Source organism: Scyliorhinus canicula, chromosome 2 (assembly GCF_902713615.1).
Source record: "Scyliorhinus canicula chromosome 2, sScyCan1.1, whole genome shotgun sequence".
Classification (NCBI taxonomy): Eukaryota; Metazoa; Chordata; class Chondrichthyes; order Carcharhiniformes; family Scyliorhinidae; genus Scyliorhinus; species Scyliorhinus canicula.
In genome coordinates this window covers 32,747,741-32,761,923 of record NC_052147.1, presented here as the reverse complement: position 1 = coordinate 32,761,923, position 14,183 = coordinate 32,747,741, and the positions used below count along the sequence as shown (strand labels likewise).

Here is a 14,183-nt window from a genome sequence, read left to right as displayed (position 1 = left end):
CCCATCGTTACCTTTTGCAATTCTCTTTTTTTTCTTACCAAAATACCCACTGTCCCCACAAAAATAAAGATTGCAGGAAGGTCTCAGCGACCTGAAGATGTTGCCAAATCTTTTGTGAAACAGTGATTTACATTTCAGTACTATAGCTGCCAGCTCACCTCTAGGCCGCTCCTTCCATAGTTTTACTGCATTACTTTAACAATGATTACATTGTCTTTATTTCAATGCACTTGGTGGAAATAACTGCCATCAACTCTTGGGCTTTAGATGAGTCAAAAATAATTGTTCTTACAATAGCATCCCTGAAGTAGCAGGGCAGGTTGATAAGGTCATTAAGAAGGCAGATGGTGTGCAGCACGGTGGCCTAGTGGTTAGCACAGCTGCCACACGGCGCTGAGGTCCCAGGTTCGATCCCGGCTCTGGGTCACTATCCGTGTGGAGTTTGCACATTCTCCCCGTGTCTGCGTGGATTTCGCCCTCACAACTCAAAAATGTGCAGAGTAGGTGGATTGGCCACGCTAAATTGCTCCTTAATTGGAAAAAATAATTGGGTAATCTAAATTTATATAAATAAAAGAAGGCGGATGGAATCCTTTCATTTCTTAGCCGAGGTATAGAATGTAAAAGCTGCGGGGAGTATGCTGGAACGATATAGAACATCAGGCCACAACTTGAATACCGTGTGTGCACCTCTTTATAGAAAGGATGTAATTGAACTAGAGAGGCTACAGAGGAGATTTACGAGGATTTTGGCCGGGACTGGGAAATTGCAGCTATGAGGAAAGATTGGATAAACTGGGATTGTTCTCCTTGGAGCAGAGGCAGCTGAGGGGAGGTTTGATTGAGATTAACAAAATTGTTCATCGCAAGTTCATATTTCATTTATTTCGTTGGGGGAAGACTTGCCTCTCCGTGGATTGCCGTGGGGTGTCTGCTTTGTATAGGCAGGTCATAAACTCCTTCGCAACATCTGTTCACTCAATTGTGTCCAGCTATAAGGTGAATAAAACATACATTGGCGGGGTGAAAAATTGCGGCTGATTACTAATGCGGACAGAGCATGTTGGGGCTGAGAAGGGTGCCGATTATATGCAAAAGTGCAATTTGGAGGCTGGAAAAATTAGATTGCCTCATACACTCCGATCTATGGGAGCATTCTACAACAGCACATCTCAAAGACATTAATTTTCAACCCTGTTTATGTGTTGGCTGCTTTACCTCTGGAATCTGCCCATTGCAAGCCAAAGTTAAGAGCAGTCCAAAGATGGCATGTGCATTTAGTTTCAACGGCAAATTAGAATTTTACGCTTCCGGCAAAAGACCAGTTTTAATACCAGGGAAAGATGCAGTGTATTGACGTCCACACCCTGAGAAAATGGCGATCTCCAGCACTCGGTGCTGCTGCTGAGAGGCATGTGCATTCACTTTCAGGTGCATTACTGCTTTCAGAGAAGCTCAAGCTTTGATGTGTTGACTCATATTAAAATACAGTTCTATGGATATCACTATTCAATGGATAGTACCTTATTGTACTCATTATGTGGGCAAACAACGTCATTAAGACAACCTGCCCACAAGCCAAGACTATAAATGTCTCAGTTTCAATATGTTTGATTGCTCCTCTCTCCTAACCCCTAACTCAAGGATGTTGTAGCCAGTTACAGTGCACACACCATTCAGTGGCTTCCTTTCCCCCAGGTTTACGCATCACCCAGTGGCTTCCTGTCCCCCAAGGCTACGCATCACCCAGTGGCTTCCTGTCCCCCAAGTTTACGCATCACCCAGTGGCTTCCTGTCCCCCAAGGGTACGCATCACCCAATGACGTCCTGCCCCCCAAGGGTACGCATCACCCAGTGGCTTCCTGCCCCACAGGGGTACGCATCACCCAGTGACTTCCTGCCCCCCAAGGGTACGCATCACCCAGTGGCTTCCTGCCCCCCAAGGGTACGCACCATCCAGTGACTTCCTGCCCCACAAGGGTACGCATCACCCAGTGGCTTCCTGCCCCACAAGGATACGCATCACCCAGTGGCTTCCCACCCCCCAAGTTTACACATCACCCAGTGGCTTCCTGCCCCCCAAGGGTACGCACCATCCAGTGACTTCCTGCCCCACAAGGGTACGCACCATCCAGTGACTGCCTGTCCCCCAAGGGTACGCATCACCCAGTGACTTCCTGCCCCCCAAGGGTACGCATCACCCAGTGACTTCCTGCCCCCCAAGGGTACGCATCACCCAGTGGCTTCCTGTCCCCCAAGGGTACGCACCATCCAGTGGCTTCCTGTCCCCCAAGGGTACGCATCACCCAGTGGCTTCCTGTCCCCCAAGGGTACGCATCACCCAGTGGCTTCCTGTCCCCCAAGTTTACGCATCACCCAGTGACTTCCTGCCCCCCAAAGGTACGCATCACCCAGTGGCTTCCTGTCCCCCAAGGGTACGCACCATCAAGTGACTTCCTGCCCCCCAAGGGTACGCATCACCCAGTGGCTTCCTGTCCCCCAAGTTTACGCATCACCCAGTGACTTCCTGCCCCACAAGGGTACGCATCACCCAGTGACTTCCTGTCCCCCAAGGGTACGCACCATCCAGTGGCTTCCTGTCCCCCAAGGGTACGCATCACCCAGTGGCTTCCTGTCCCCCAAGGGTACGCACCATCAAGTGACTTCCTGCCCCCCAAGGGTACGCATCACCCAGTGGCTTCCTGTCCCCCAAGTTTACGCATCACCCAGTGACTTCCTGCCCCACAAGGGTACGCATCACCCAGTGGCTTCCTGTCCCCCAAGGGTACGCATCACCCAGTGGCTTCCTGTCCCCCAAGGGTACGCATCACTCAATGGCTTCCTGTCCCCCAAGGGTACGCACCATCCAGTGGCTTCCTGCCCCCCAAGTTTACGCATCACCCAGTGGCTTCCTGTCCCCCAAGGGTACGCATCACCCAGTGGCTTCCTGTCCCCCAAGAGTACGCATCACCCAGTGGCTTCCTGTCCACCAAGGGTACGCATCACCCAGTGGCTTCCTGCCCCACAAGGGTACGCAGCACCCAGTGGCTTCCTGCCCCCCAAGGGTACGCATCACCCAGTGGCTTCCTGTCCCCCAAGGGTACGCATCACCCAGTGGCTTCCTGCCCCACAAGGGTACGCATCACCCAGTGGCTTCCTGTCCCCCAAGGGTACGCATCACCCAGTGACTTCCTGCCCCCCAAAGGTACGCATCACCCAGTGGCTTCCTGTCCCCCAAGGGTACGCATCACCCAGTGACTTCCTGTCCCCCAAGGGTACGCATCACCCAGTGGCTTCCTGCCCCACAGGTTTACACATCACCCAGTGACTTCCTGCCCCACAAGGGTACGCATCACCCAGTGGCTTCCTGCCCCCCAAGGGTACGCACCATCCAGTGGCTTCCTGTCCCCCAAGGGTACGCATCACCCAGTGGCTTCCTGTCCCCCAAGGGTACGCATCACCCAGTGACTTCCTGCCCCCCAAGGGTACGCATCACCCAGTGACTTCCTGCCCCCCAAGGGTACGCACCATCCAGTGGCTTCCTGCCCCCCAAGTTTACGCACCACCCAGTGGCTTCCTGTCCCCCAAGGGTACGCATCACCCAGTGACTTCCTGCCCCCCAAGGGTACGAACCATCCAGTGGCTTCCTGTCCCCCAAGTTTACGCATCACCCAGTGGCTTCCTGTCCCCCAAGGGTACGCATCACCCAGTGACTTCCTGCCCCACAAGGGTACGCATCACCCAGTGGCTTCCTGCCCCCCAAGGGTACGCACCATCCAGTGGCTTCCTGTCCCCCAAGGGTACGCATCACCCAGTGGCTTCCTGTCCCCCAAGGGTACGCATCACCCAGTGACTTCCTGCCCCCCAAGGGTACGCATCACCCAGTGACTTCCTGCCCCCCAAGGGTACGCACCATCCAGTGGCTTCCTGCCCCCCAAGTTTACGCACCACCCAGTGGCTTCCTGCCCCCCAAGGGTACGCATCACCCAGTGACTTCCTGCCCCCCAAGGGTACGAACCATCCAGTGGCTTCCTGTCCCCCAAGTTTACGCATCACCCAGTGGCTTCCTGTCCCCCAAGGGTACGAACCATCCAGTGGCGTCCTGTCCCCCAAGGGTACGCATCACCCAGTGGCTTCCTGCCCCCCAGATTTACGCATCACCCAGTGACTTCCTGCCCCCCAAGGGTACGCATCACCCAGTGACTTCCTGCCCCCCAAGTTTACGCATCACCCAGTGGCTTCCTGCCCCACAAGGGTACGCACCATCCAGTGGCTTCCTGCCCCCCAAGTTTACGCACCACCCAGTGGCTTCCTGTCCCCCAAGGGTACGCATCACCCAGTGACTTCCTGCCCCCCAAGGGTACGAACCATCCAGTGGCTTCCTGTCCCCCAAGTTTACGCATCACCCAGTGGCTTCCTGTCCCCCAAGGGTACGAACCATCCAGTGGCTTCCTGTCCCCCAAGGGTACGCATCACCCAGTGGCTTCCTGCCCCCCAGATTTACGCATCACCCAGTGACTTCCTGCCCCCCAAGGGTACGCATCACCCAGTGACTTCCTGCCCCCCAAGGGTACGCATCACCCAGTGGCTTCCTGTCCCCCAAGGGTACGCATCACCCAGTGGCTTCCTGCCCCCCAGGTTTACGCATCACCCAGTGACTTCCTGCCCCCCAAGGGTACGCACCATCCAGTGGCTTCCTGCCCCCCAAGTTTACGCACCATCCAGTGGCTTCCTGCCCCCCAAGTTTACGCACCATCCAGTGGCTTCCTGCCCCCCAAGTTTACGCACCATCCAGTGGCTTCCTGCCCCCCAAGTTTACGCACCATCCAGTGGCTTCCTGCCCCCCAAGTTTATGCATCACCCAATGGCTTCCTGTCCCCCAAGGGTACGCACCATCCAGTGACTTCCTGCCCCACAAGGGTACGCATCACCCAGTGGCTTCCTGTCCCCCAAGGGTACGCATCACCCAGTGGCTTCCTGTCCCCCAAGGGTACGCATCACCCAGTGGCTTCCTGCCCCACAAGGGTACGCATCACCCAGTGACTTCCTGCCCCACAAGGGTACGCACCATCCAGTGGCTTCCTGCCCCCCAAGTTTACGCATCACCCAGTGGCTTCCTGCCCCACAAGCTTAATATTTGGGGTCTTTCTGATCTCCACCTTGAGTGTCACACCACAAGCTCAGTTATCTACAAAACTGTTTCATGTTTTTTTTAATCTGGGAAAGATCTTAACAATGACTTAAGAAAGTAGATTGAGGCCAAGACTTTAAAAGGAACTTTGATCAGCCATTTGATTGAGCTGATGGAGAATGGCCAGCCGTTGATTATCTGCTCCTGGTTGCTGCTTTCAAAAAAGCAGAGGAGAAAATGTTGGTCGGGGAGTGCTGGATGCGGGTGTTTTAACTATTTCTCCAAGCTATAATTCTGCCAGTCTGTAAAATTGATCAATAATCATCTTGTTCTCTCTCTTGTTGTTCACCAGTTCATGATAAAAAATCCGAACAAACGCCTGGGCTGTGTCACAGCACAAGGCGGGGAACAGGCCATTCTCAACCATCCCTTCTTTCAAGAAATCGATTGGGATCTGCTGGAACAGCGAAAGGTCAAGCCACCTTTCAAACCCAGGATTGTAAGTTAGATGAAAATGAGGTTTAATGTCGTATCCCTTGCAGCTTCCTTTAAAAGATTGCAACATTGTTTGTGTGTGACCACGGGCAAGAGCAATCTGCTCTCTCTGTTCTCTCACTTACACCTTTATATGATTCATCTGTGCTACTGCTTCCTGCTCCTGACACCATGTACTCTGCACTCAAGTGATCATAAAATGTATTCCTATTACGTTTTGGCAACAGGATTTAAAGGCATTAACTGTGTATATTTTCTCAACAATACAAACCTTTTTGGAGTGCATTTGAAATGAGAGATTCTATCGTACCTCAGTTACCTGCAGTTTTATCTGCAAAAACTCCAAAGCCATTATCGTCAAAAATGCTGCCTGCCGGGCTAAACTGTAGAGGCAGATGACCAATATTGATCGCCATGGCATCCATTTCTGCTCATTTTGCCTCAAGAGACTCACTTTGCAGTCATATTTTACCGACACACTTCAGATTGAAGTAGTTCTGTTTGACTTGGCTGCTGGAGCTGTGGAATTTGTCTGGTTTATGCTGCGGTGCGCAATTATTCCAAAGTTGCAGACCTGGGAAAGTTTGTTCAGCCAATAACCACATTTATTCGAGCCACCAGCTATGAAAGATTGAGTCTGTGCGGCCAGCAGAAGCCATTTCTGATGCTGCTCCTGCTCTGCATTGCTAGCGGGTGGGCGCATAAACACTTCACGCAAGTGACTCTTTTTGCTACCTTCTTCAGCAGAATCGACCCCTATCCTTCACAGCATTCATCTTGAGTCAAGGCTTCCATTGAGTAGCACATTAAGTTAAAAACAGCATCGCTAATGGCAAGAGGGAATAATTAAATAAGTAGTTGTGGACTATTTTCACACCACGGGCTGCATTTAAAGGAGGACCTCGCCTGAAAAATTGGGGAGCCGAGGCCCACTAAATCAATCGGGCACTTAACTGGACAGTGATCCTCCGGATCAAGGACTTTGGGGTGAACATCTCACCTGCTGAGAGGTGTCCGGAAAATCAGAGGCCAGCAGTTCCATTGAACGGCAGCGCCACTGGGGATGTGGTGGTTGCTGCTGGTATGACACACACTCAAGGCCCAGGATTGTTGCTGCATTCCAGGCCAGGGGAGCGTGATGGTAGGAGGGGGTCACGGTAGAAGGGGTCAGCAGCAAGGGAGGTTCTTAGTGACAGCCCACTTCCCGGTGTCTGGACCCTTGATCTGGCCCAAGTGTCCTTGAACGAGGGACCCCCTTGGGAGCCTGTAAGGAACGCTGCACAGGTTTGCTCATCGTGCTCCTGCATGGTGAGGCCCCTCCCCACCACTGTTGATTAATACCAGCACCAGCAGGGTGAGGTACTTAAGGGCTTCAATTGAGAGCAGGATTGAAAGGTTGTCCACTGGCCTCTCCACCATCAACTTAATCAGGTGGAGGCGGGAAAGCAGCAGGGTCCTTACCTGCCACCGTGCCAGGTGATTACCTGCACACCCGCCAACACATTCATTATGGGGGGGAGGCAAGCAGTAAATTCCTCCCCATGGTTCTGTGAGTAAAATCTATTACAGATCCTTCGCAATCGATCCAATTAGCTTAGGTAGATGTATCTTAATTCTTAATTAGAACATAGAACATAGAACAGTACAGCACAGAACAGGCCCTTCAGCCCTCAATGTTGTGCCGAGCAATGATCACCCTACTCAAACCCATGTATCTACCCCATACCCTTAACCCAACAACTCCCCCCCCCCCCTTAACCTTACTTTTTAGGACACTAAGGGCAATTTATCATGGCCAATCCACCTAACCTGCACATCTTTGGACTGTGGGAGGAAACCGGAGCACCCGGAGGAAACCCATGCACACACGGGGAGGACGTGCAGACTCCACACAGGCAGTGACCCAGCCGGGAATCGAAACTGGGACCCTGGAGCTGTGAAGCATTTATGCTAACCACCATGCTACCGTGCTGCCCCACGGGGTCCATTCAAGGGGTCCATAGATTTATTGTCCATTCAGACAAGTTACATTACCTAGGGCTGAAATTAACTCTGACAATTATAAACTACATGTGTTTTAGGCTAGTTTGTGTAGAAGTGGTCTGACCTAAAGGCCCCAAAGAAGTGACGTGTCCTGCAATGTTTGGGATGAATTCTCAAGGCTTTATTTTTTGTTTAGTCAATGAGTGGTACTTTTTCTTGTTTTCAGTCACAAGAAATAATTGGTATTACTTCATCATAATGTATAATAAATAATTCTGTAAATGTGTACCCATCGAATGGATATTTGACAGACGAAGTTAGGAAGTAAAGGGAAGTCATTACAATGTTTACCATAAAGTGCAGATGAGCAAGAATGTGTTTTGAAACTGCGCATAGGTTAAATACATTGTAACGGTTGAACATTAATAAACTGACAATGGCATAATATTTTGGTTATTCCCAGGTGCTGTAGCACAGCAAGGTAGCACAGTGGTTAGCACTGCTGCCTCACAGTGCCAGGGACCTAGGTTCAATTCCAACCAGGGTTACTGCCAGTGTGGAGATTGCACTTTCTCTCCGTGCCTGCGTGGGTTTCCTCCGGATGCTCCGGTTTCCTCCCACAGTCCAAAGATTTGCAGGTTAGGTTGATTGGCCATGATCAATTGCCCCTGAGTGTCAAAAAGCTTAGGTGCGGTTATGGGGTTGCAAGAATAGGGCAGGGGACTGTGCTCAGATAGGGTGCTCTTCCTGAGGGTGGGTGCAGACTCGATGGGCCAAATAGCCACCTTCTGCACTTTGGGATTCTATGATTCTATGAATATTAATATAAGTCTTACTGAATATGACCAGCTGTGACTTCCTGCTGCATTGTTCATGATTACTTTATTTCATTGATTCTATGGATGTCACCTTTTGGTTTTCTGATTGGGTATTACTTAACACTGGCATTAACCAGTTGGAAATATGAGTTATCTCATGTTTAAATAACATTGATCAAAATGCCCAGGCTAAGCTCTTCCATAACTACTTAATGAAATAGGTAATTCCTGCAACACATAATGACCGTTGAGTCTTCAACCTGGAAAAAAACATGGTATGGGACACAGAGCCAGAAAAGGGGAGGTGATGAGACAGTGGTATTGTCTGATGGAACCATCAATTCAGCGAACACGTGTAGTTGGAACTGAACAGAGGCTTTAATACACTTACAACAGAGCCAGCCTATTCGTCGTTGAACTTCAGATGAACTGCAGGCTGGCTCTAAGGCACTGATCTTTATACATTGGTCCCAGGGGGAGGAGTCCTGGGCGGAGCCAAGGGAGGAGCCCAGTACAAACTCTCGCGTACTCCCAGAGCGACTCTCCCTGGTGGTCGGATAGTGCAACTGCACTTACAATGGTGGATAGTGAACATATATAAACAGAGTCATATTGGCAACTATATACAGCATTGATCTTACAACGGGTAGATAACCAACATATATACATGGAGTGATATTGGAAACTATATATAGTGTGAATCACATTCACAACATTGCCATTGCACTGCTAATACTCAGAGTAATACTCTGCAGACTCATGTTATCTAGTACTGCGTCCAAACCCCACCATGGCAAATGGTGAAATTTGAATTACAATTTTTTTTTAAACCTGAAATTAAGAGTCGGATGAGTTCACAAAATCGTTGTCGATTGTAATAAAAACCCATCTGGTTCACTAATGCCCTTTAGGGAAGGAAATCTGCCATCCTTACCTGGTCTGGCCTACATGTGACTCCAGACCCACAGCAATGTGGTTGACTCTTAAATGCCCTCTGAAATGGCCGAGTAAGTCACTCAGTTTAGGGCAATTAGGGATGGGAAATAAACTCTTGCCTTGCTAGTGACACCCACATCTCATTAAAAAAATAAAACAAATAGTGGTGCTTAAAGTTGTATGGTTTGCTTGGTTAAAGGTAGATGTTCATGACTATAGGACCAGTCAATGTATAATGTATCTCGCTTTTCTTTTCCGTCAGAAAACAAGCCGGGATGTAAATAACTTTGATCGAGACTTCACCACGGAGAAGCCTGTACTGACGCCGATTGATGAAACCCTGATCCGCATGATCAATCAAGATGAATTTAAGGGATTCTCATTTGTCGCCGAAGCAGTGTGCGCCTGAAATATGAATCTCGATTCATTAGGGAGAAGACAATTTCATAACTCTGACAAATCGCAGCGCCACAAACCCCACCTCAAGCATGTGGAATTGTTATTGCATCTTGATGGCACAGGAAGCTTAATCAGACACAATCATTATTTACTGTTTCTGAGAGAGAACTGGCATGTGATTTAGATACAATTTTTGTGTTCTGTAACTTTGTGAAACTGAGTAGCTTTGTGTTGTCCATTAACTTTCCACCAACCTGCCTTCTGTATGCCAGTACTGATTGCCATCATGGAGCAGTCACTTGCAAATATGTATTGTTACAGTAAACCATTATTAAATTATGCATTTCTTATTTGAACTCAGCTGCTTGGATATTTAATTAGCTGCATATCTATTAGCAAAAATGGAAATTTGCTATGTGTATGTAATTCTACACTTTCACAAACTATAAGTGACTCTTTGCAGTAGAAGTCTGTCTTCAGGGACCCAATTCCTTTATTAGCGGGATGGAATAGCCTGCATGTTGTTTTACCTTGTACTTTGCGAACTGTTTCAAGTCGCTATCTTAAAAGTTCCATTGCACTTTGGAGAAATATATGGAATGGAGAGTGTGCACTGTCTTGTTTCTATCAGTTAATAGTTGGCAATTAACTGTAAATTTTTGGAGCTGCACGATACACGAGATGCAATGGCATGGGAAACAATAAACTGATTGTGAGTAGACTTTTGTAAACTTGTGCATGGAGGCAGGTACAAAGGAGAGTTCCTGCCTGTGCTGATTATCCAGTACCACCAATAGCATACTGCTGTTGTCCTGTTGAATTGTACAGTGTTGTGTCTCATTAAAGTTGACCAGTTTTTTTAAAAAAGATGACTTTGTGCTTAAACCTGGGTTAAATGGAAACTTCTCCTCGTTGTCCATTCCTCGCTGAGAATAGATGACCTATTCCCGATGTATTAGTCTCATATTCTTTATTGAAAATGAAATGAATGAAATCGCTTATTGTCGGTAGGCTTCAAATGAAGTTACTGTGAAAAGTTATTAGTGTTATTAAAGTAGTGTTATTATAGTTATTAGTGTTATTACAGTGTTATTAAAGTAATTCGTTTATTAGTGTTTTTTTTTAGCATTGATTGCTAATGCACAAGCCAATATATTCCTTGAATACAAGATGGCTTAGCTAAGGGAGAAGACAGCACTTTGGCTATGGCTGTACATGTCTCATATCAAAGCTGTGGCCACTGTGTAAAGTTATCCAAGGTGGAAAGTTGGAGTAAAAGATTTTTTTCTGTAATCATAACAACATAATCTCTTTTACACTTATATTTCAATAAAAAACTAGTCAGAAGGCCAATGTGAACTGCAACAACAACAGCTTATATTCACATGCCACCTTTAATGTAATAAATTGTCCCAAGGTGCTTCAAAGGAGAAATGTAAAATATGTTACATCGAGCCCACATAAAGAGGGAGGGTTCAAGGAGCTTCTTAAAGGAGCAAAGTGAGTTAGACATGTGTATGGGGAGAGTTCTGGAACATGAGGCCTAGGCAACTGAAGGTGCCAACCTCCCGTGGTGGAGTATTAAATTGGGAATGCTCAAGAGGTCAAAATTAGATGAGTGCACATATCTTGAAAGGTTTTTTGGCATGAGTGAGGGTTGCAGCAGCAAGTGAGCTGAAATGGGGCAAAGTCGGTGATGTTACAGAGATGCAAATAGGTGGCCTTGCTGAGGCAGGGCATATGTGGGCAGGAGCTCATCTCGAAATCAAATATGACACCACGATTGCAAATAGTCTGGTTTTGTCTCAGCCAGGCAGTCGGAGTCGGCATCCAGAGAACAGAGTTTGTAGCAGAGATGGAAAACAACGGCTTTGATTTTCCCAGTATTTGGCTTTAGGAAATTTGGGCTCGTCCGGTACTGGATGTTGGACAAGCGGTCCGATAATTCAGCGACAGTGGAGGAATTGAGAGGAGGAGCTGGGTGTCACCAGCAGACATGCGGCGTGCCTTCGGGTGATGTCATCAAGGGCCAGCATCTAGATGAGAAATCGGAGGGAGGGCACGGAAAGATCCTTAGAAAACAGCAGACGTTAACATTCCAGGAGCAGGGGGAGAAATCATTGCAAGTGATACTTTGGCTATGATTAGACAGATAAGAATGGAGCCAGGCAAGAGCAGTTCTGCCCAGCTGGACAGTTGTAGAGAGGCATTAGAGGAGGTGTATGAACAAATGAATTGGGAGCAGAACCAGACCATTCAGCCCTTTGAGCGTGCTCCTCCAATCAATAAGAACTGATCGTAGCCTTTCTCCACATTCCGCCAACAATCTTTGACTCCCTTGTTTGTCAAGAATTAAGGTGTGGCCATTCTTGTCAAAGGCTGCTGGCAGGTCGCGAAGGATGAGGAAGGATAATTAACCTTTGCCAATCTTGAGTTAGAAAGCTCCATTAAGTGGATAGGATTGAATCATCATGCTTGATTCACATGTTTGTATCAATTGCCATGAGGTTCCAAAGAAGGTGCTACCATGAAATGAAATGAAAATGGCTTATTGTCACAAGTAGGCTTCAATGAAGTTACTGTGAAAAGCCCCTAGTCGCCACATTCCGGCGCCTGGCCGGGGAGGCTGGTACGGGAATCGAACCGTGCTGCTGGCCTGCTTGGTCTGCTTTAAAAGCCAACGATTTAGCCCAGTGAGCTAAATCAGCCCCTAATAGCTTATTGTCACAAGTCGGCCTCAATGAAGTTACTGTGAAAAGCCCCTAGTCGCCACATTCCGGCGCCTGTTCGGGGAGGCTGGTACAGGAATTGAACCCGCGCTGCTGTTTTGTTCTGCATTACAAGTCAGCTATTTAGCCCAGTGTGCTAAACCAGCCCCATGTTTAAGTTGTGAGAATCTGAGTATACTAACATGTCAGAACTGGGTAAAAAGCAGTCAAAGATTAGAAATGATCCCCAAAAAATTAACCAGGTAGCCTAAGGGTATATAATTTCCTCTGGCTTTGGACTTTTCCCCTTTCCAAGTAGGAAATAGAAATTGTGAGACAATTAATGATCAAGGGCAATCCATCTAGTCTTCTACCATCCTGGTAGTCACATGTTACGATAAACTGAAATTTTCTGTTGAGTAACAGTGAGGCGAACAGCAGAAATCTAGAACTTGCTGTCAGAGATCTCTCCCTGCTCCATAAAGTAAGCTGTTGTTGCCCATGCCAACTGATTTGGCACCAAAATAACTGTAATATGGTGAATTTAGGATAATTTCCCACTAGCCACATACAGAAAATTACTAGATAAGTCAGGGTTAATATTTTCAGGAGTAATTGAGTTTTCAACACTTAATAGATGTTAATTAACTTTGATCAACCTCTCTGGTCCTGAAAAAGTGTGGGGTCTCATTCCATCAGAAGAAAATGAATGTTGCAGATTTTAAAAAAGGTAATAATGTTTTGGTAGATTTTCCTGTTTTTCTCTTTGATTCATTACTCTCATCTGTATGTTCCAATATTTATTTTGTCCCCTGTAAAATAATTAAATGCAATTTATATTTCCTGTTTTTCACTTCCTAATTAGCAGTCTGCATGTCTCAATGAAGATACTGAATTCTCTTTTGTCGAAGAGCCTTGCTGCTCAAAGACACCGTAGGTCCTGTGCAGAGACTGCCACTCTAGATCAGACATGACATGAATAGAAACGTCTGCTGGCAAGCCAACAAAGTACCTCTGGGCAACTGCACACATGGTGAATAGCAAAAGCTGTTCTATTGCTGCCGAGAGCAAAATCAGGACAACGCTAATGGATATAGTGTCTTAATGTGTATCTGGTGGTCTTCAACAGACCAAGAAAGGTGAGAGAACTTCCTTTTTGTGGAAGACTGTTGTCAACGAAAATTACCTGTTCATCCCCAAACTTGCTACACTTGTCATATATGTCTCAAATTACACTTGTACGGCATCCCAAAATAATACTTCCTGAAATAAATCTACCTGAAATGTAAAAGAAATTAGCAAAATTCAAATATAATTAGATTCCTTCCCTCTTCTCCGCCTGCACACGTCCTGACACAAAATTACTGCATCCTACATTAACAAATGAATACTTAACATGTTCATGCCATATTGATCCATCTGCAATTTAATGGTTAGCCCATGGGTTTAGAATATTTAAAATAACCAGGTTAATTCCTGCATTAAAATAGTGGGCAGAGGGTTGTACTGATATGAAACTATTAATTTGCTCATGTCACCAACAGTCATTTCCAGGTTTACACCACCGGTTGCGCCATTAGAGAACTTTTGAAGTGTAAAGAACCAGGTTTACAAATAGACACAGTTCTGAAATGTACTGTTACTTAGTACGAACAAATTAAGGAAATAATTTGATCAATAAAATGTCGGCTTCACTTCCGGTTTTCCAGTTCA

General features: G+C 47.2%; 1 protein-coding gene across 5 annotated transcripts in view; it reads left to right on the top strand.

The window, feature by feature from the left end:
- The window catches only part of prkcha (protein kinase C, eta, a), a 268,817-nt gene extending 258,194 nt beyond the window's left edge, over positions 1-10,623 (top strand). For 4 of the 5 annotated variants that reach the window (XM_038775500.1, XM_038775526.1, XM_038775519.1 and 1 more), the window contains 2 exons: positions 5,484-5,630; positions 9,626-10,623. In XM_038775500.1, the coding sequence (XP_038631428.1) occupies positions 5,484-5,630; positions 9,626-9,772 (294 nt within the window). In that variant the 3' untranslated portion in view covers positions 9,773-10,623. Of the gene's footprint in view, positions 1-5,483; positions 5,631-9,625 lie in introns of those variants that run through there. The other variant, XM_038775509.1, reaches the window with a different exon arrangement.
- The last annotated feature ends 3,560 nt before the right edge of the window (positions 10,624-14,183 follow it).